Source organism: Colletotrichum orchidophilum (genome assembly GCF_001831195.1).
Source record: "Colletotrichum orchidophilum strain IMI 309357 chromosome Unknown Scaffold_77.1, whole genome shotgun sequence".
In the NCBI taxonomy this organism is placed as follows: Eukaryota; Fungi; Ascomycota; class Sordariomycetes; order Glomerellales; family Glomerellaceae; genus Colletotrichum; species Colletotrichum orchidophilum.
Genome location: NW_019173033.1, coordinates 85,182 through 104,273, shown reverse-complemented (window position 1 = coordinate 104,273; position 19,092 = coordinate 85,182). Strand labels below are relative to the sequence as shown.

Sequence of the window (19,092 nt, the reverse complement as noted above, 5' to 3'; positions counted from 1 at the left end):
GGAACTTCCGACCTCGCATTCAAAATGTCTGCCAGGTCGGAGAATGTTCATGGCTTGCGGGGGTGGTCTATATAGAGGCATTCGCGAGATAATGATGGTACAGGATATAAGGAAGTTGATCGCCGAGATGCAGCACATCTTCGACCAGAGGACACCTTGATACCACCTCTCCGCACAGCACCCAACGGCCGAACGGCGTTCGCACACCCTGTCCGGTAACCCAGGCGCCACAGGTTTCGTGGGCTACAAGACCCTCCTCGCCGCCCTCAAAGCCGGCTTTTGCATTCGCTGCGCCATCAGATCAGACTCCGGCATCCACATATGTGATCCTAGCGGCGCCGAGTATCAGAAACAACACGCCGGCAGGCGACCAGCTCTCCTGGACCATCGTGCCCAACATCTCGATCCCCGGCGCTTACGACAAGGCTGCACACGACGTCGATTACATTTTCCACTGCGCATCGCCCGAGCCCTTTTTCGGCAAGGACGGGTGTGTGGGCACGGAAGAGGAAATCTACGTCAGACCGGCAGTTGCCGTCGTAATCGGCTTACTCGAGAGCGCAAGGAGGCACGCCGCGGGCACTCTCAGGAGAGTCGTCGTTGAAAGCTGGATTGTGGCTATCATCCCGATGTTGTGCTTCACGAGGCAAGGCCTCGACCGACCGGCCAGTGATGGAGAATCCCGGGTGGCGACACCGCCTGCCCCGTGCAGATCCGGATTCGGAGTCTACCGCGCAAGTAATATCGCCGCCCTGAACGCCTCTGAAGCCTGGATGAAGGTGCACAATCCAAAGGTCAACCTCGTCTCCATCATCCCGGCGTGGCTCTGGGTCCTTCGGACTCCAACAGCGTGTTGCTCGAGTACTTGTGAGGCAGAAAGAGCGAGACGCCCATTCTCTCCGTCGAAGACGTGGCTACTGCGCATGTTTGCGTGCTGTCCCCATCGGTATCCGGCAAGCAGAGTTTCTACCGGGACAGGCATGTCGCCGTGGAATAAACCAGGGCTGTCGTGATGGAGAACTTTCCCCAGGCGTTTGCGGATGGCATCTTTAGCGCGCGCGGCCGGCCACTAGGTAAATGACTGTCAGCATATCCGTTCCGACGGATGCTTCCGAGCGCGAGAGACTGCTTGGCCGGAAATTTGTAAGCGGGGAAGACATGGTGAGGGATGTAGCCGGCCAGTCTTTGCGCCTTGTCGTGACTAGCCCGTAACTTTGAAGGGCTAGCACGCATTAAATGCCAATGGTCTATCTTCCTAGGTGCTAATCCAGTATCAAACGAGGCAAGGCCATAGTCCTTTCAAGGAGAAAAGTCAAGAAGCATTCCGAGTCTCTGACCGGATCCTAGGGCCAGATACAGCAAGCTCTGGCATCATGAAGCTCACTCACGACTGAATGAAGTGATGATGGACCTTGCTCGTCCTGGCTCGGCAATCCCGTGAGCCAAGCTATCAGACAAGGTGATGTGATATTGTCCGTGTGCCAGAGTGCGCAATCGGGGGAAACGGGTACGGTTACATGTGAAGAAGCGATCTGTGCGACTTGCGACGAATTGGGTCGGGTTCGTGACGGGAAACGAACGACATCTGTCGAGTGGTTCGAGGAACGTGTTTCTGTAGCCGATAAGCCAATCCAACGCAGTAATTGAGCTCCGGGGGCTTTCTTTTCTAGAGGACGGAGAACGATGGCGATGGGGCCAAGGGTTGGATTGCAAGTATCCGCCGCCAAGGAAGTCGGTGATCTGACCAGTGCTTCCTTAACTTGACAGGAGCTGTCTAAAAAGGAAGAGATAGGATGGGTAGTAGAGATCAGAAAAAGTCAGTAACGAGTATATGATTGGCTCCGGTCTGATGATCTCTAGAGGTTTATAACAGTGGGATATTGAAACGGTGACGGCCACTGTTAAAATAATGAATCACTTGACGAGCCGACGAGAGCTCTCCACAGAGAACGAACTATCTAGGGTAGTGAAAGAAGACGATTCATTATCCGTGTCCTTTAACATTATGGCGAGGGCGGATTACGTGGGTTGGTAGGCCGTCGAATTCAATAAAAGCGCTGGTCCGTTCAACCTAAGCGAATCAGATCAGTTGTCTTCCCGCCTTGAAGTAGTCAATCTCAATATTGCGGAGCAGTATACCCTCTGCAGCATGTGGGTATGACAATATGGATTGACGAGGTGGATGTAAGTGAAAGTGCGCGTGGCCACAGGCCAGTGGGATGGATCAGCTCCAGAGCCAGGTATCCCTTGGACGAGTTCGAGTCGGCAGGGACGGGTGGACGGGTAGACGCGGTTCGAACTTGGAAGGCGAAAAGAAGGAGCTTCAGGACGTTCCTCGAAGTGTTCCATCAATCGCAGAAGTTTGTTACAAGACGTGCGTCAAGTGGCGCCTGAACTCTCATTCTGGGGCGAGCGAGCGGGCGGGCGGGCGGCGAAGGTGGACGGACATTTCTCTTGCACGTGTGAGTGTGTATCCGTACTCCGTATGTGTGTGTGTGTGTGTGTGTGTGGAACATCTAGCCACGGCGCGGCAGAAAGACGAGATGAGACTGGTGATGGCGACGGTAGATGGAGACTGACAAGAAACAAAGGAGACAGCCCCGACTCATCGTCACAAAGGAAACGGAAACAATGCCTACGTACTTCGCGTCTTGGGGCTGCCGTGGTAGTAAAGACTTTGGCGGTGGGGAAGAGGAGACTCGATTGGCTAACTGGATCCCCAGAGGCTGCCGCGATTGATAGATATCGTGGCCCGGCCCCTTGCAAGTTTCGCAAAGCCTCCCAGTTTGATAGACGGACCGGGGCTAAGCCGTTTTAAGCGAACATATCCACTTTACGGTTGTGAGCCTTCCACCCCTGGTTATGTATCTCCTTCCCTCTCAGTTTCGTCGTTCAGTGACCTTGAGATGGGAGCCTCCCGTTTCTTTGGGAAAGCACGGGTCGGAAAGCCTTAGGAAAACGGCAGGACGTTGCTCACAAGGGAAAGGGGGCCCCTAAACTAGCCGGTCTGACCTGATTTTCTGATTATTTACTCCTGGATAATCCCAAGGAGGGAAAGATGGCCGATGCGATGATCCAAATTGCAGAGTGAGAAAATGGACGGTCGGCCGGTGCGATTATTGAATATTGGACATTGACGGGGCCCTCAGGGATTAACCAAGGCTCCCCTGGGAAATGGCGAGAGCTCCCTGTGCGCGCTACTCTTTAGCTCTCGCCCATCACGAATTTCGTCGGGTGACATGCAAGGTACATAATAGCCTTTGATGCTGCACCTCACTGTTCAAGCCATGAAAGAGACTGTGGGCTTTGGTAAAAAAAAAAAGAGCCGATAGTAGAAGATGACGAGTATCGTTCGCATTGCCCTGTTGCCATCGTGATATGGAAAGACGGCTACCTAGAATTGCTCGTCGATCTTATCAACCACCAACAACAGAGTTCCCCTGTACATCAGATCGGTGCAGTTGCGTCCCCTGGTGTTGGAAATATCGTCGTCGTCATACCTTCACGACTGAAAAGAAGAGACGAGTCGATGTCGAGGCGGTCCCAGCGGCACCCAATCTCATCAGTTTGCGCCATCGAGTTGACGTTGGCTTAGCGCTTCACGCACCAGACCTTTTGTTCAGGCACCGCTGTTTGTCTTCTCAGTGTCTTTGGAATCGTAATCTTGGTCAAGGTCGTTACTGTTCCAAAGTGGCGGCACCATCGCTGAGCTGACGTGGAATTACTCTCTTGTTCCCCTATCAACGTCCCATTCCCGTGACGATCCCAGACAAAGTCCAGGTCGAGTTCGGCTCATTCCTCGAGGCACGAAACTGGCATCGTGATGAACAGCTCTGACTGGCTAGTGTTTGTTGCACGTACCTCCAAGTAACTGCTCCTCCACCACCCAGACATCTGCCAGTGCCAGTCAAAAAAGGAAAAAAAAAACCGCCGACAGTAGAGCGCCAATGGCAGCACCAACCACCGACGACGGAGGTCATAGGTCAACACGGACCACCACACCGCCGCCAACCATAGGCATTGGATCTATCCAGATCCAGATCCAGACCCAAGGAGGCAAGGACCCAACACCAGCCCTCTCCTTTCTGAGTTCCTCAACTTCTTGCCTCCCATGTTGCTTAGTCCGCCTCCAATGCTTAGCAAGGTACCCAGGGACCTCAACATCGCCGAAGCTCACCACATCGCATCACGGCAGACGATGTTTGGCTTTCGGTCCAAAGACAAGATGCTTTCGCATTGTCGAACCCATGCCCAACCCACAATGACCGTCTGAATCCACATCTCACCGTCCGCCGTCCACCGTCCACACCCATTCAAGAACATCACCGCCACTGACTGGCCTGCGCCGTGCCCGCCTGCCGGATCTTGACCACCCAATCCAGCCTGTCCTCCTTTCCAAGTCCCATGGAATTCATCCAGCGCCTTCAAACGCAGTGCACCGTCCACCGGTACCTTGCGAGGTTCCTTACCCAAGTACCCGCCAGTGAATTACCTCCTGCACGCGCCGGCTGGTCTACCGGTAATCCTCCTCGCCTCGCCTTGCACACCACCAGAACCAGTCACTATCCGTGTCTATCTAGCTGGGTACCTTGGTCTGCCGCTGTCGAGTGCCCTCTTCCATTGTCTATCTTCGTCTGGTCGCGCCGCATTGCCTCTCCACTGGCAAGCTGTAACTCTCCCAACTGTGACTCTTTGCCCTCGTTGCCGCCGCTTTCCCATTGGATTGGGGACCATCGTGCAACGTAAAGCGCGTTGACGCCGAAACTGTTGCAACCAGGAGCTCCTTGCTGCCCGCGACGCACTGCAGCGCAGCGCAGCGCAGCGCAGCGCATCGCATCGCAGACCGCACACCGGTACGTGCCACCCATCTCTCCTCCCCTTCCCCTCCTCCCCAAACCCGCGCCTGGCTCATCTGCACCCCTCTGTTCAAGTCTAGGTAGGTACCTCACCTCACCTCATACCGCACCTCGCCATTCTTGTGTCGTGCCCTGCTGCTTCGCAACCGTAGCCGTGAGTTCTTTCTCTCTTCCCGCCGCCTTTCCCAATGACCACCACCACCACCACCACTCTCACGAAGCTTCCGTCCTCCTCTGCCTCGACATCGCTCACTGCCACGACCAGCCGCTTCCACTGCCACCACTAGCTGTCTTCTTTGTTACCCAAAGCCAACTCACCAAAACCCCCGTCTTCAGGTTCCATCTCTTCAACACTCCAACTAAGCTTGCTGCGGTCGCGCACACCCACCTCCCCCAGCAGCAGCGACTTGCTTGCTGCTCTAATCTGTATCCGTACGAATACAGCACACTCTCTGTACCTAAGCCTGGTAGGTGTTTTGTCCTGCTGGTCTGCTCTCGGGCTCGCTCCTCTTCTCTCCTCTCCTCTCCTCTCCTCCCCCGGCTGTCCAAGGCTTCCCCTTCCCACCACCTTCAACAACCCCCCGGTCGGCTTCCCCCCTTACCCTGTCCCGAGACCATACCTACTCCGTACCAAAAGGTACCTACCAACCTATTTGCTCACCTTACCTTACCTTACCACCTTTCTCTCCCTGGACCTTACGACGACCCTGCCGCACTGCGACTCTAAACCGCCTGCCCAGTGTGCCCACTCCGACCCCCTCCACTTCCCTTCCCTCAGGTTTCCCAATTGCCCCCATCCCCACTTTCTTTGCCTGAGAAGAAGGTTAGATATACAGGGTACCGTTATCACCCTTTCAGCTTCACCTCCTGCGGCACTAAACCCTTCCGCCGTGTCAAAACATTTCTGACCTCGACTTTTTATGCAGCCATCGGAACCCACCAGAGCTCAGACTCCGCAACTGTCTATTGCTGCTGCCGCGCAGTGTGCCTGCTTCGTTTTCTGCCACTCCAACTCTACTCACTTCTGTACCTTTGACCTCGCTCCTCTCCCGCCGTGCTCTTCAGAATCCGACCTAACCTTGCCGTCAAACAGAGACTATCGTCCTGACCTCCGCTCTCGCCTCGTTCCGCCCGCTCCTGCTACTTGGAACTGGAACCTGAATTTCTGCTGCTTTGTCTGTTCGACACTGTTCGACTCTGTTCGACACGACGCGACACGACACGACGCTTGACGCCAGCCCAGGCCACCCCATCGTACCATACTATACCAAAGCTCTCTATACCACACCCATAATTGCGATTCCTCAGGACCAAACAAATTACGAGCGTTCGCCACCCAGAGAACCGCTCGCCATTCTCCCTGTCCCTCCAACCTGGTGTCACTAGACTTTGAAGAAGCCCATTTCGGATCGATTCCAAATTCGACGCCGCCTCTCTTAACTCGCGAACTCTATTCGCACTAACGATTATCGTGGACTTCAACTACGCATCGCCTAGAACATCACAGAAATGGCTCAGCCAGGAGTCCAGTCGTTGAAGGTGCGTCGCGCTTGCCGAAAGCTATCGTCCTGATGTCAGTGGGAAGGAACCAACGGCTAATGATTTATGATTTTGTAGTGCGTGGTGACTGGTGACGGTGCCGTCGGAAAGGTGAGCTTCCATTCTCATCATACCCCTTGGTGGCTCGCGACTGATCCATCTTGCAGACATGTCTGCTGATTTCATACACAACGAACGCCTTTCCCGGCGAATACATTCCTACCGTGTAAGCAGTCTAAAAGCAATTGACGACAGAGCCCGGTCTGACGTTGAGCTTCTAGCTTCGACAACTACTCGGCGAGTGTGATGGTTGATGGAAAGCCAATCAGCCTGGGATTGTGGGATACTGCTGGTCAGGAAGATTACGACAGACTGCGGCCGCTTTCATACCCCCAGACTGACGTCTTTCTCATTTGCTTCTCCATTGTCAGCCCGCCTTCATTTGATAACGTCAAGGCCAAGGTACGGCAGGCACCTTGCACCACCACCACCTGAAGATCAGCACTAATTTGATGCAGTGGTACCCCGAGATCGACCACCATGCACCAAACATTCCCATCATTCTCGTTGGCACCAAGTTGGATCTGAGAGAGGACCCCAACACCCTCGAGTCTCTCCGCCAAAAGCGTATGGAGCCTGTTTCCTACGACCAAGCCTTGGTCTGTGCCAAGGAGATCAAGGCACACAAGTACTTGGAGTGCTCCGCTTTAACGCAGAGAAATCTGAAGAGCGTTTTCGATGAGGCTATTCGGTAGGGAACCACAAGTGCAAAAGTGAGAGGCAAAGTAACTAACGTGGGATTAGTGCCGTATTGAACCCTCGTCCGATCGCTACGCAGAAGAAGAAGTCCAAGTGCACGATTTTGTAACTGGTTTCACACGATGCGAAGCGTTGCGGGTTAACATTGGGATTGGCGAACAGGAGTGTGTGATACGGCTAGTTTTCCACTGCCTGTTCGTCGGGGCTCAACCATGTTGTACAACCCGGTGCCTTGCGCTTATCCACCGAGAAGACACTACTTTCAGAGGCACACCCACACAAGAGCCCAGCTGAGCACAGCCTGCAAAGATCGCAACAATCCCCAATTATCTGATTTTGCTCACTGGCGACGGCAGATTCATGAGTGACATTCCAGTGTCTCCTTGATCGGCCATGGCAGCGTGACGAATCAACGTGCTTTCGTTATTGCTTTTTTCTCTCTTTCAGGGACAAAAGGCAAAGAAGAGAATGACAGACACAGGGGGAAATTGTTGGTAGCAGGCATGCTTTGCAACACATGACACAAGGATATCCCAAGTTTTCTGTAGATAGCACTCACTCTCACAAAGAAACTACTTTTTTCGCGGAGGAATTTAGACCCTGGGCCAGGAAGGGATGATCTTCGTCTTGAGAATTGACTGCCATTGCAAATACTCTTGGTTATCTACTGAGACTTTGATGTTGCAAAAGTATGATGACGAGTCTATCGAACCCTTTTTCTCTATACCACAACTCCTGTTATCCAATATCAAACCTTCATCCAGAGCTATCCAGATCCAGCTTTTATATACCACAGCTTTTGTTCAACATATCGACCAAATTATACCCCCCTCCCCCCGACCACAAACACATGTCATCCGTCTACTGATACATCATGGCCAAGCGACTGGGGTGGATGCTCTCCTGTTGGCTGTTGGCGCCGCCCTGCTTCGCCCTCTCCTTTTTGTACTCCTCCTCCTTTTGCATGCGCCTCTGGCGATTCTCGTCGAGGTGGACGTTGCGCTCCTTGATCTTTTCCTTGCGGAACTTGCTCTTGCCTCCGCCGCCGGCGCTGTGTGGGGTGTTAGTTTGGGACCTCATATTTTAGATCTTCAGGGGGTGTGGCAGAGCGTCACGGGTTGGGGGGGTTAAGTTTAGTGTGAAGAGGGCTGAGTGTGTAAGAGGAGGGGGGGATAAAGAAGTGGGCAACGTACGAGAGCTCAAGGTTAATCTGGCGCGCGGGGGAGAGGCCGTCGTCGAACGAGGTGTGGTGCATCTTGTCGAGGCAGGTGCGCATGTTGGAGCCGTTGCTGAACTCGAGAAAGGCGATGCCGCGGCAGACGTTGGGGTTGCCGTCCTTGTGGAGGCAGCGGATGGCGGAGGGCTTGTAGGCGGCAAAGTGGGCGTTGATGGAGTCCTTGTTTGCCGTGTAGGGGAGGTTTCCTGGAGAAGGGGGGGTTGAGTGGGTTAGTGATTGTTGTTACCCAAAGCTTTTGAGTGCCAAGGTCGCGTACTGGGGGGTTTCGTGTGTCGTGGCGGTGAGAGAGGAAGGGATGGGAGATGTAGGACTGACTTACCGACAAAGACAATGTACTTTTCCCTCTTGCCTCCCTCGGCGGGCGTCTCTTCTTCTTCTTGGGTGGTTGCTGGCTCAGCTGCTGCTGGTGCTGCGGCGGGGGCGGGAGCGGTTTCGTCCTTGGACTTTTTCGCCTTCTTGGACTTCTTCTCTGTCTTGTCCGTCTTCTCTTTGGCGGGAGCGGCGGTAGTCTCCTCGGCCTCCTTCTCCTCCTTCTTCTTCTTGTCCTTCTTTTCTTTCTTGTCCTTCTTCTCCTTCTTTTCCGTCTTCACGTCCAAGTCGTCCTTCTTGCTCTTCTTGATCTTCTTCTCTTCCGTGACGGGCGGGTCGACGTCCATTGCGTCGGCGTCGGCATCTGATGCTGCTCCTGCGGCCTCGGCGGCTTTACGGGCTTCCTTTTCCTTGCGCTTGCGTTCCTTCTTTTCGGCCTTGGATTCCTCGAGGGCGATGAACTCGGTCGCGGGTTCAGACTCGGCGGCGGCGGCGGCGGCGGCGGCAGCAGCCTTCTCCTTCTTTTCTTTCTTTTCCTTCTTGTCCTTCTTCTCCTTCTTTTCGGATTTGGACTTCTTTGTCGCGGTGGTGGACTCGTCGTCAGCGACGGCGGCGGCCGTGGCCTCGGCGCGCTTGCGCTTCTTGGAGAGTTCTGCGGATGCCATTGTTGCTGTCGAGGGATGTCGGGTTCGGAAGAGAGGACTTGTGGGAGTGGGTGACTTTCAAATGAACAGCAAAGTCAGAAATATAATTTCAGCCCCGTAGCGGTCACCGACTGTGGAGCAAGACGAAAAGACGCGGTCGAGGAACTTGACCAAAATATTTCCACCTTGGAAATTTGTTGCCCAGGGACTGGACTTGCTTTGCTATCGGGGAACCCAAAAAAAAAGTTTCGGTGTGGGGGGGGGACGCGCGATAAGAACCAGCAGCGGCAGCGATTAGAAAATTCTTGTGGGGCTGTTTACCTCACCGCGCTTGGCAACTGCGCTCGCATACGGCGAAGTGGATGCGGTCTATTCGGCGGCCTGGTGGGGCATGCATTTTCGGAGGCGGGATCTCGGCGGGGAGGGGGGAATGGACGGGACGGAGCTATTGATTTGGGCGGCGAGTTTCTTTTTAGTCGTGTAGAAATTCTGCGTCTTGTATTGGGTTCCATTGCATTTCCTTGCGCTGTTCCGGTCACTGCTTGGCTTGCTGGTACTTTGGGAAGCAGTACCATCTCGCCTACCTTACCCAGCCTCTGGCTTGGCGATGTTCATGCCCTGTGAGAGGAGACGAGGGTTCCTCGATGTCTGGTGGGCAAGTTATATTGAAAGTTGCTTTTAGTTGAAGGGCGTTGTCCGCAGTTCATTCTCTTCGAAACCCTGGATAACTCGAGAAGGCAATACTTCTTACCTACTTGACAGATGGTAAATTCTGCCAAGTATCAAAATTCTGCATTCACGAACGCTCTTGTTGTGACAGCTGCGGTCCTCGCGTGCCTCTTTTCTGTCGAGGTCGAAAGAGACGTGCAAGCTGCCTTTGGACAACGAATCCATCTCCTGAACAACATGACGAACACTTCTTGACTCATTTGTTAGAGTAAAGTAATTACACTGGCATCTAATGGATAACGTATTAAAGAGAACTTACGAATGTATCCTTAGAAGTATTCAGTAGTGAACTTGAAGGAAACTGACCTTGGATGGACGTGAGTGAGTCGTCTGGGTACTCGGTCGGCAGTTGACCTGCGCTTCAGCGGACGAAGCCTGCACACTGTGGGAGCTCCAGTGCGGGCCCAAGCACCTATGGATCTCTTCTTAGGTGTCGCCCGTGGGGGTCCAACGCTACCTTACAGTGCGAGGCTGACTTTTTCCCGACTTGCTGAAATTTTCATATGCACCGAGTTCCCATTCAACTACCTTACACCAATCCTCACTGAGCACGCTCAAACCCAAAACTTTTGCCGCCAAAATACTCGCCCTCAAAGACATATTTCTCACCGAAACTGAGAACAACAGTACGTTGCTACGAGGATAAGGATAGCCAGAACTCAAAAGAGCACGACAAAAAAAGCAATGTCCAACTCGAAAAAGAGAGCGGCACCCAGCCAGGACGGCGAGGGCCAAAAGGCCAAGAAGCAGAAGAAGAAGTCGGCGTACCAGGTGGACGAGACGCTCCTCAACGGGGAGCTGGGCATCAACGAGTCTTTTGCCGTCATGGACAACCAGCTGCTCGCAGACTACACCGCGCAGAAGATTACCCGCTTCGGCACAGACCTGAGTACCGTTGAGCTGTCGGATCTGACCATCTCTGGTGAGTTTTGTACCACCCCCTTTTTCCAACCATTTCGGCTTGGATCTCATTTTTCAATATCACGGACATATTCTATCGCCTTTTCCAAGACAAAAAAAAAAGAGAAGAAAGAAAGGAACAACAGCGAGAAATTTCCTCCCTCCATGTAAATGAGTAAAGAGCGTGCTAACCAGGACGGGATATAGCAAACGCCATCAAGGACACCACATCGTGGACGGAACCGCGGGCCCTGGACAAGCTCCCTGGGTTCCTCGAAAAGTTTGCCGAGAGGCCCGACAGGCTGTTCACGGCGCCCAAGGTCAAGGGCGCGCCGCACACCATCGTCGTTGCCGCCGCGGGGCTGCGGGCGGCGGACGTCGTGAGGGCCCTGAGGAAGTTCCAGGGCAAGGAGAGCACCGTGTCGAAGCTTGTGAGTTTCTTCGACCCATTGCCAATGCCATTGCTATTGTCATTTCCAGTAGCGATTCATGGGTTGAGATGGGACGTGGGCTAATGGTGGGAAAAATCGCAGTTTGCCAAGCACATGAAGGTAGACGAGCAGGTCAAGTTCCTGCAAAATACGCGGACGGGCATCGCAGTCGGCACCCCCGCCAGACTCATGGAGTTGGCAGACAATGGTTCGTTGGTCATTTCTTCCATTTCTGACCCTTATCATTCTACATACTCGCCAGGCACCACATCAATCTGTCATGCATACGGAGGGAAAGGACTGACCAGGTATTTGCAAATACAGGAGCCTTATCCCTGGACAAGCTGCAGCGCCTCGTGGTGGACGCGTCGCACATTGACCAGAAGAAGCGCGGCATCATGGACATGAAGGATACGATGCTGCCGCTCGCGAGGTGGTTGACGAGGAAGGAGTTTAGGGAGCGGTACGGGGACGAAAAGAAACCTTTGGATTTGCTGTTCTACTAAATGTAGGGGAGGTTAGGGAGGCTGGCCACGGCGATTAAGGGCCTTGTGTAGTCAGAGCAGGGAGACATTATCAGCAGAGCAAGGGGAGGAGAGGCAAGGCGAGGCGCTGTGGAGGAGGCTATAGTTCCTTGGAAGAAGGAATTCTAGAGAGATGATTTGATGGATTTGGTCTTGGTACGCAGTACTACCGTGGTCACGATGTCGGGAGAGGAGCATCTGCTAAAGGGCTTAAAAGGACATGCTAGAAGCTTGCAAGTCCCTCATTCATATAAAAGGCTTGTTAAGAAGTCGTAGGCGGGGCATCAAATCGAAACCCACAGCGATAGCTGGTGGCTATTCAGACGTCACGTCCCTGCCGTCCCGTGTCAGAATATCTTAAGATATTTTTTTACTACCGTGAAAGAGAGCATGAAACGCTGACGTCTTTCATGCTTGTTCCGGCATGCGGTGAACCAAGACAAGTTCGTCAGCGGTGGGTGATGGGTAGAGTTTGAAGACGGTCGTATGCGGATGAGATTGGTGGTTGAGAGTCCTCCTGCGACATCCATGAAGGCTTTTGATTCCTGATCTATTTACTTGGGTGGGGTAGGATAGATGGCGGAATGGATGGCATATCCCCCCATCTCGTCTCTGTGACGCTCTGGCGGAGTGTATCCTATGCATTATGGCAGATGCGTTATGCAGTTGCTGACACGGTGTGTGTGAGTGTTGGCGGTGGTGGTGATATATAACATTCTGATATCACCGAAAAACTGGGATCGGCGGTCTGAAGTCAGTCAGGCTATTCCCCGCTAAGTCTAGAAGGCAAGGATCGCCTGCGTGGAGTTGAACTCGGCTCCTCTTCAAGTCTCGAGCCCGCACTTCCCGAAGCCCAGGGCTCTTTTTGGGTTTTCGATCCGTCACTTTAATTGTAAGTCTAGATTAGACGAACGCGGCCGTGGGACGCGGATCGAACTTGGCGAGGGGCGTTGGAGTGAGTGTTGCAATGGGTGAGGAGGTTGTGGCCGAGCAAAGTCAAAATTGGGATTTGGGGGGTATGAAGAAATGTTGTTGCAGAGTCGGGATGCCAGGTTGGATGTTTGCTTACCATGGTGTCTGGGACATGGGAGGGCAGGCATGATACATTGTGTACGAGATCGACGTTGAGGGGACAGTTTTAAGATGACAGGAGGAAGGGGCCAGATCGGGACTTGGGATGCCCAAGGGGATAAGCTCTCGGTGACTGTCGATAGTTCAGTCGATGGATGGATGTTGGTCGAATTGAAGAGCAATTTGCCGGACTGTGCAAGAGAAAGTGCTATAGTAAAGCTCTACTCTTGCTAGAGTTGCAAAGCCTTGTTGCAGTGTAAGTCGAGCCAGCATCAACGCCTCTAGAGTAAGAAATTGGCAACATTCCATTGTCGAGCGTTGAAGGAATCGAAACCCTGGCTAGCTCGGAAGCCTCGGCGCGGCTATTCAACAGACTCACCTACAGCAGCCGCTGGTGAATAGCGATGTTCGAGCTAGAAATAACTACCTCAGCTAGATTTGACCACGGATGAGGATACGAGCCTCGCGAAACAGGGCCCGTCCTGGATCGGCGGCCGACTCGAGGCATCTCAAGAGCCCAATATATCCGTATACGAAGTGAATTAAACCTGCACGATGGGCTGCGTGCTATCTTTTAGCAGTGTGTCACTGGGCTGACGTTGTGCGCGTCGCCCCATGGTGAACTACAATGCTCCTACTACACCTTGATACCAGAAGTTGAACAAATTGAGAAACATCCCACGTCCTTGATCCATCTTCAACGCCGGGCACGGGCATTGCTCAGCTCTCAACTGAGGGGAGCTAAGCTCGAAAGAGACTACGTGCCCGTTTTGTCGATTGGGGCGGCGGTGGCGGGTGGTGCGAGGTCTGTGTGGTTTTCGAATGGAGTTGTATCCGTATGTAGAGGGGCTGGCGATCCAGTTTATTCGCTTTAGCCCCGATAGTGGAGTGAGGGACGCCTCAGCAAAAGAAGTCGACCATTCATTCCCTGACTTTGCGGGTGGCATTGGGGAGGGGAGGAGATTAGAGTAGTCGGCTGTCACCAGGGAGGGTCCCGATCTGATTGCGCTACGCTCGACATCCTCGCGTCTATTCATAGCATCCCAACTGAAATCGTCCTCGAGGTTGGAGAAAGCCACTCGCCATTGGTATCCGCGGTTGATGTGAGGTTTTGTATCGCGTACCGACTGACGGTCATCTTTGAGGCGCATAGCAGCAGCACTCGTCATCTTGATGGGCCAGTGCCTCTGCATCGCAAACTGCCGGCGTCGAGGGCGAATGGTTGGTGTCTCGTGCTCTGTTTGCATCTCTCAAATATTCGTACATATCTGGGTAGACCAAGGGAAACAAAATAAAAGCAACACCTGCATCTTTGCGCAAAGGCCGTGCGACGAGACCATTTCTTCTAGCTGTCGCTTGCCGATTCCACACACGTCTTTCCCTCTGTCTCCCTCGCTCTTTCTCTCCCGTCTCCTTCCCCACCTCGCAGCTTCCTTCCGCCGCGACAGAAGGACCTCGTCAGGTTCCTTCCTTCAGTCTGCACCTGCGGCCCAGCTTCCTTGCCTGATGTAGGTACGCTAAGACCACGGCACGGTAGGTAGTCTCGTCTGAAAAAAATCGAGAGTCAAAAAAAAGCCCGAGACATCTATTCCGCTGTCCATTCCAGCATTATTCCAGATCAAGACCTTGCCAAATCCAATTCCAATTCCACGCGTCCACGCCGTTAAACGTTAACTACCTAATTACCCTACGGATACCTTCAGCCACCCAACCCACCTTACCCAAGGTAGATAGACCCTGACGTACCACTCTCGCCCGTCGTCTCCGTCGATTGCTCGTGGTCCCTCACTCGTCCCACGTTAATCCGTCCTCCGTGTGCTCCCCCGGTTACCAGCAGCTGGCTAGGTACCCACGCACAACCGGCGTCCTCTTGTGCAGCACACCACGACTACCACCACCTCCACCACCGTCCCGCGCCCATCCGTGTATCCCAGGCCACATTTCATCCGCGCGATACCCATCACTTCCCCGTCCGACCGGTCACATTGGACGACCCATCCTCCCACGAACCCATCATCGAGTCTCTCGCATGAATTACCTCCGTTTCATCCCCTGCCTCTCCACCTAGACACATCCCCCTACTCCCCTCGCTCACGGTCACCACCACCGTCGCACCGGGGATTTACCTTTCACCAAAGCAAAGCCGCAATAGCTCGCGCCCTCGCCCATCTCGACCCTCCACGCCTCGGAACGACGCCTGTCCTGGCTTCTTCCTTGCCTCGTCCCGTCTTCGCAAGCAGCCTGCCGCCACCTGAGCCCGAGCCTCCATCTCGTATTACCTGACTAGACTTGCGCCGCATTGCTCAAATCCCCCCGACCTCTCAAAATGGCCGACCTCCGCTCCCCATCCGACGACAACTTACCCTCCCACAACGAACAGCGCGACAGAGCAAGCAGCATGTCGCTAGGAAACACAGAAACTCTAGCTGCCTCTCAGAATGGGGGTGCCGCAACAGCAAATGGCGGCGCGCCCGCTGGTGCCGAGACGGGCCCAGCGCCTCCTTCTGAGATCTCGCGCCAGGTGCAAGAAGTGTTGTCATCAGACGTAAGGAGGCCGTCCGCTCTCTCCGGACCACCCAAATACTGACAATGGCCCAGATTGGCATCGCAACCATGTTGAACCAGCTCAAGGCGAGCATTGCTTCCGCAAAGGTGAGCGGGGCTTGATCCCGACCCCGATCCTCGACAAGGACGACAGCTGCTGACGAGAAATCAAGGAATTCGCACTCTTCCTCAAGAAGCGATCACACATCGAAGAAAGCCACGCCTCCTCCCTCAAAAAGCTATCCCGTATAAGCCAAGAAACAATGCACCAACCCGACCACAGGCAGGGCTCTTTCGCGCAGGCCTACAGCGAAATGATGTACATCCACGAGCGCATGGCCGAAAATGGGACACAGTTCGCCCTCTCACTACAACAGATGCACGACGACCTGCTCGAGCTGGCCGCCGTCGCGGAGCGCAGCAGAAAGGGGTGGAAGGCGAACGGCTTGGCGGCGGAACACAGGGTGGCAGAACTGGAGGCTGCCATGCGCAAATCCAAGGCCAAATACGACAGTTTGGCCGAGGAGTACGACCGCGCTCGCACCGGTGACACCAGCAGGAACAGTGGCAAGATGTTCAGCTTGAAGTCCAAGTCTGGCCCCCAGCACGAGGAGGATCTTTTGCGCAAAGCCCAGGGCGCCGATCAGGACTACCAGGCCAAGGTGCAGACGCTGCAAAGTGAGAAGGCCGAATTGATTGCTAGGACAAGACCGGAGGCCATCTCTGCTCTGCAGGACTTGGTTAAGGAGACGGACTCTGGTCTGGCGCTGCAAATGCAGAAGTTTGGTAGGCCATACATCGCTCCTGAAGAAGTCTGAGCTAACGCAATCACAGCGTCCTTTAACGAGAAGCTGCTCCTGAGTAACGGCCTTAGTATCAGCCCCATCAAGGGACAGGGTTCTGGTGGAGGACCGCGCAGCCTTCGCGAGGCCGTTCTAGCCATTAATAACGAAAAGGACCTACATGATTACCTGGCTTCTCACCATTCAAAGGTGGCCAATAACAATGGCGAGGTCAAATACGAGAAGAACCCGATCTTGGCGACCGCGCGGCAGCAAGCAATGGGTCACCAGCCCAATGCTTCGGTTTCAAACATACCTCAGGTGACGCAGTCCGGACAGTTCTCTGGTCCGACAGCAGGGCCAAGTCAGCAGCAGCAACGAGATATGCCACCTCCTGCTAGACCTGGCAATTTCCAACCGCCATCTGACTCTCCCCAAAGCTTTGCACCGCCCAATATGCCGGCCGCCCAACAGTCACGACCATCGTCTCAGCAGCAGCATCCCTCTCCTCAGGCACAGCAACACGGCCGTAGCTTCAGCACAAACAACATGCTGAACCAGCCTAGCCAACAGCAACAGTTCCAGTCGAACCGCAACTCTGGTGTTGTGGGCCCAACATACAACGGCGGTCCCATGTCCTCGCAGGGACCACCACAACTCGGAGCCTTGCCATTCCAGACCTCACAGTCGCCTCCGCCGCAGCAGCAACAGCAACAACGGGCGCCGCCGCCACCACAAAGTCAGTATCAGCCTCCTCAGCAGCACCAGGGCAACCAGGCACAACAGTACCCTCCCCAGGGACCACCACCAGGTGCAGGAGGCTACCCGCAACAGAACAGACAGTCCCCTCCTCTTGGCGGTCCGCCAGGACCGTCACCCAATGCCGCGAGGCCCGTATTCGGGCTAAGCCTGCCTCGCTTGTACGAGCGAGACGGCTTGCCTGTGCCTATGGTCGTCTATCAGTGTATCCAGGCAGTGGACCTCTATGGACTTGGCGTCGAGGGCATCTACCGACAGTCCGGCTCGTTGACGCACATCAACAGGCTCAAGACCATGTTCGACACCGACTCGAGCAACCCCGCGCTGGATTTCAGAAATCCTGAGAACTTTTACCATGACGTCAATAGTGTTACTGGCCTGTTGAAGCAGTTCTTGCGTGATCTCCCTAATCCCCTGCTCACTACAGAGCATCATAGCGAGTTGATTGAGGCAGCCAGTAAGTTGTCCTCTGTTATTGATGGTTTTGAGTGTCACTGACCCTTCCTAGAACAAGAAGACGATATTGTCCGTCGAGACTCCCTCCACGCCATCATCAACAGCCTCCCCGATCCCCACTACGCCACACTGCGCTCGCTGACCTTGCACCTCCACCGCATCATGGAGAACTCCCATGTCAATCGCATGAACTCCCACAACCTCTCCGTCATTTTTGGACCCACAGTCATGGGTACCGATCCAGCAACCAGCATCGCCGATGCTGGATGGCAGATCAAGGTTGTTGACACGATCCTGCAGAACACCTATGAGATCTTTGACGATGAATGATTGCGGCATGACTTGTACTCATGTTAGCGTTCTTGTTTTACGTCTACACATATTCCGCAGGTATCCTCTCTGATTTAGGTCAGATTGGGCCGAAACGTACATACAACACCCATGTATTCAGGCAAATAATCGTCCAGCGATGATATATGTCTTTCAAGATCGGTTGCAAGACAGGGATATTCAAAAAAATGCGTTGGTCTGGTTTCGGCAGCTTTCAGCAAAGCGTATAGGTGGCGTTTGGGGGTTCAGAACTCCATCCTTTTTCTTTTCCAATTTAGGGATACCAGGGTTCTGTAGCATCTCACAGCACAGCGTCGCATTCAGCGTCCTCTTCGATTTCTCTTATTCTCTTTGCAGCTCTGTCACACTGCTCATATGGTCTCCTTGTCGGATGGCGGACGGGCCTGGGAAGGGAAGAGGGGACGGCCCCACGGTAGGGTGTCTGGATTATGTAGCAACCTGGATGAAGGGGATGACTGGAAATGAGAGCATTCAATTAGTTCAGGTGTTGTTTGCCTTGTGCTTTTGTGTGAGTGTTGGAATATGCTGAGTGCTTGATGTCATCTATGATCGGTGCCTACATACGTCCTGATCCTCATAACGGCGACTGTAAGGTCGACTCATCTTTTGAGTTGGCATGAAGCACGGTTGACTTGCGCTTAGTTAACGATCTGGCTGTTATGCAGAAGGCATTAGTCTACTATAACATTCAGATACATGTCATGTTCAGATTTTCTTTTCCATCATAATAAAGGCCCCAATGGGATATAGAGTCTCATTACGTTGGCAGAGAGTTTGGAACAGCGAGATGGACCTTGGCCTCATCCTCATGGGGCGTCCTCACGGGCATCCCACGACGATGGACCAAGCAAGCTACCGTAGATGAGACTTGCCACGAGAAGGTGGTATTTACGCAAATACAGAATAGCAGGCTTATGTTCTATTGTATACTAATGATGTGAGTGCAGCCGTGAACAAAGACTTGGGTTGCTGTATCGGGTTCTCGGACATAAAAGGGATTTTGTGCAATACTGGGGTCTCACTGTGAGTGTGAAAGGGACGTCATGTTTCTGAGAGGAAGAGTCACACGCAGCCGTCCCACGAGTTAGAACCGCTGTTGGGAAACGCAGTAGCTTGAGTTGATCGAGGGAGCCGCTTCGGCTGGAGCGGTTGACCTCTTTCGTCTTGGCGTCAGTGTGCTGAGGCTAAAGAAGATATGAAG

General features: G+C 53.8%; 5 protein-coding genes across 5 annotated transcripts; 4 read left to right on the top strand and 1 right to left on the bottom strand.

The window, feature by feature from the left end:
- Window positions 1–24: 24 nt before the first annotated feature.
- CORC01_08835 (reductase) lies at window positions 25–997 on the top strand (the record flags this gene model as incomplete). The annotated part of the gene is made up of 3 exons (XM_022620465.1): window positions 25–35; window positions 179–830; window positions 881–997. 3 exons carry the CDS (start codon window positions 25–27, stop codon window positions 995–997), a joined length of 780 nt encoding a protein of 259 aa, XP_022472999.1.
- A 5,368-nt stretch (window positions 998–6,365) lies between these two features.
- On the top strand, window positions 6,366–7,263 carry CORC01_08834 (Ras-like protein ced-10; the record flags this gene model as incomplete). The annotated part of the gene is made up of 6 exons (XM_022620464.1): window positions 6,366–6,395; window positions 6,474–6,506; window positions 6,563–6,621; window positions 6,677–6,857; window positions 6,914–7,146; window positions 7,200–7,263. The coding sequence occupies 6 exons, from the start codon at window positions 6,366–6,368 to the stop codon at window positions 7,261–7,263; spliced, it is 600 nt and encodes a 199-aa protein (XP_022472998.1).
- Window positions 7,264–8,015: 752 nt separating this feature from the next.
- Window positions 8,016–9,365, bottom strand: CORC01_08833 (RNA recognition domain-containing protein; the record flags this gene model as incomplete). The annotated part of the gene is made up of 3 exons (XM_022620463.1): window positions 8,016–8,205; window positions 8,348–8,576; window positions 8,711–9,365. The coding sequence occupies 3 exons, from the start codon at window positions 9,363–9,365 to the stop codon at window positions 8,016–8,018; spliced, it is 1,074 nt and encodes a 357-aa protein (XP_022472997.1).
- A 1,392-nt stretch (window positions 9,366–10,757) lies between these two features.
- Window positions 10,758–11,910, top strand: CORC01_08832 (uncharacterized protein; the record flags this gene model as incomplete). The annotated part of the gene is made up of 4 exons (XM_022620462.1): window positions 10,758–10,995; window positions 11,181–11,404; window positions 11,507–11,612; window positions 11,729–11,910. 4 exons carry the CDS (start codon window positions 10,758–10,760, stop codon window positions 11,908–11,910), a joined length of 750 nt encoding a protein of 249 aa, XP_022472996.1.
- A 3,415-nt stretch (window positions 11,911–15,325) lies between these two features.
- CORC01_08831 (beta-chimaerin) lies at window positions 15,326–17,870 on the top strand (the record flags this gene model as incomplete). Its single annotated transcript, XM_022620461.1, has 5 exons — window positions 15,326–15,544; window positions 15,598–15,651; window positions 15,717–16,329; window positions 16,378–17,541; window positions 17,593–17,870. The coding sequence occupies 5 exons, from the start codon at window positions 15,326–15,328 to the stop codon at window positions 17,868–17,870; spliced, it is 2,328 nt and encodes a 775-aa protein (XP_022472995.1).
- Window positions 17,871–19,092: the final 1,222 nt, after the last annotated feature.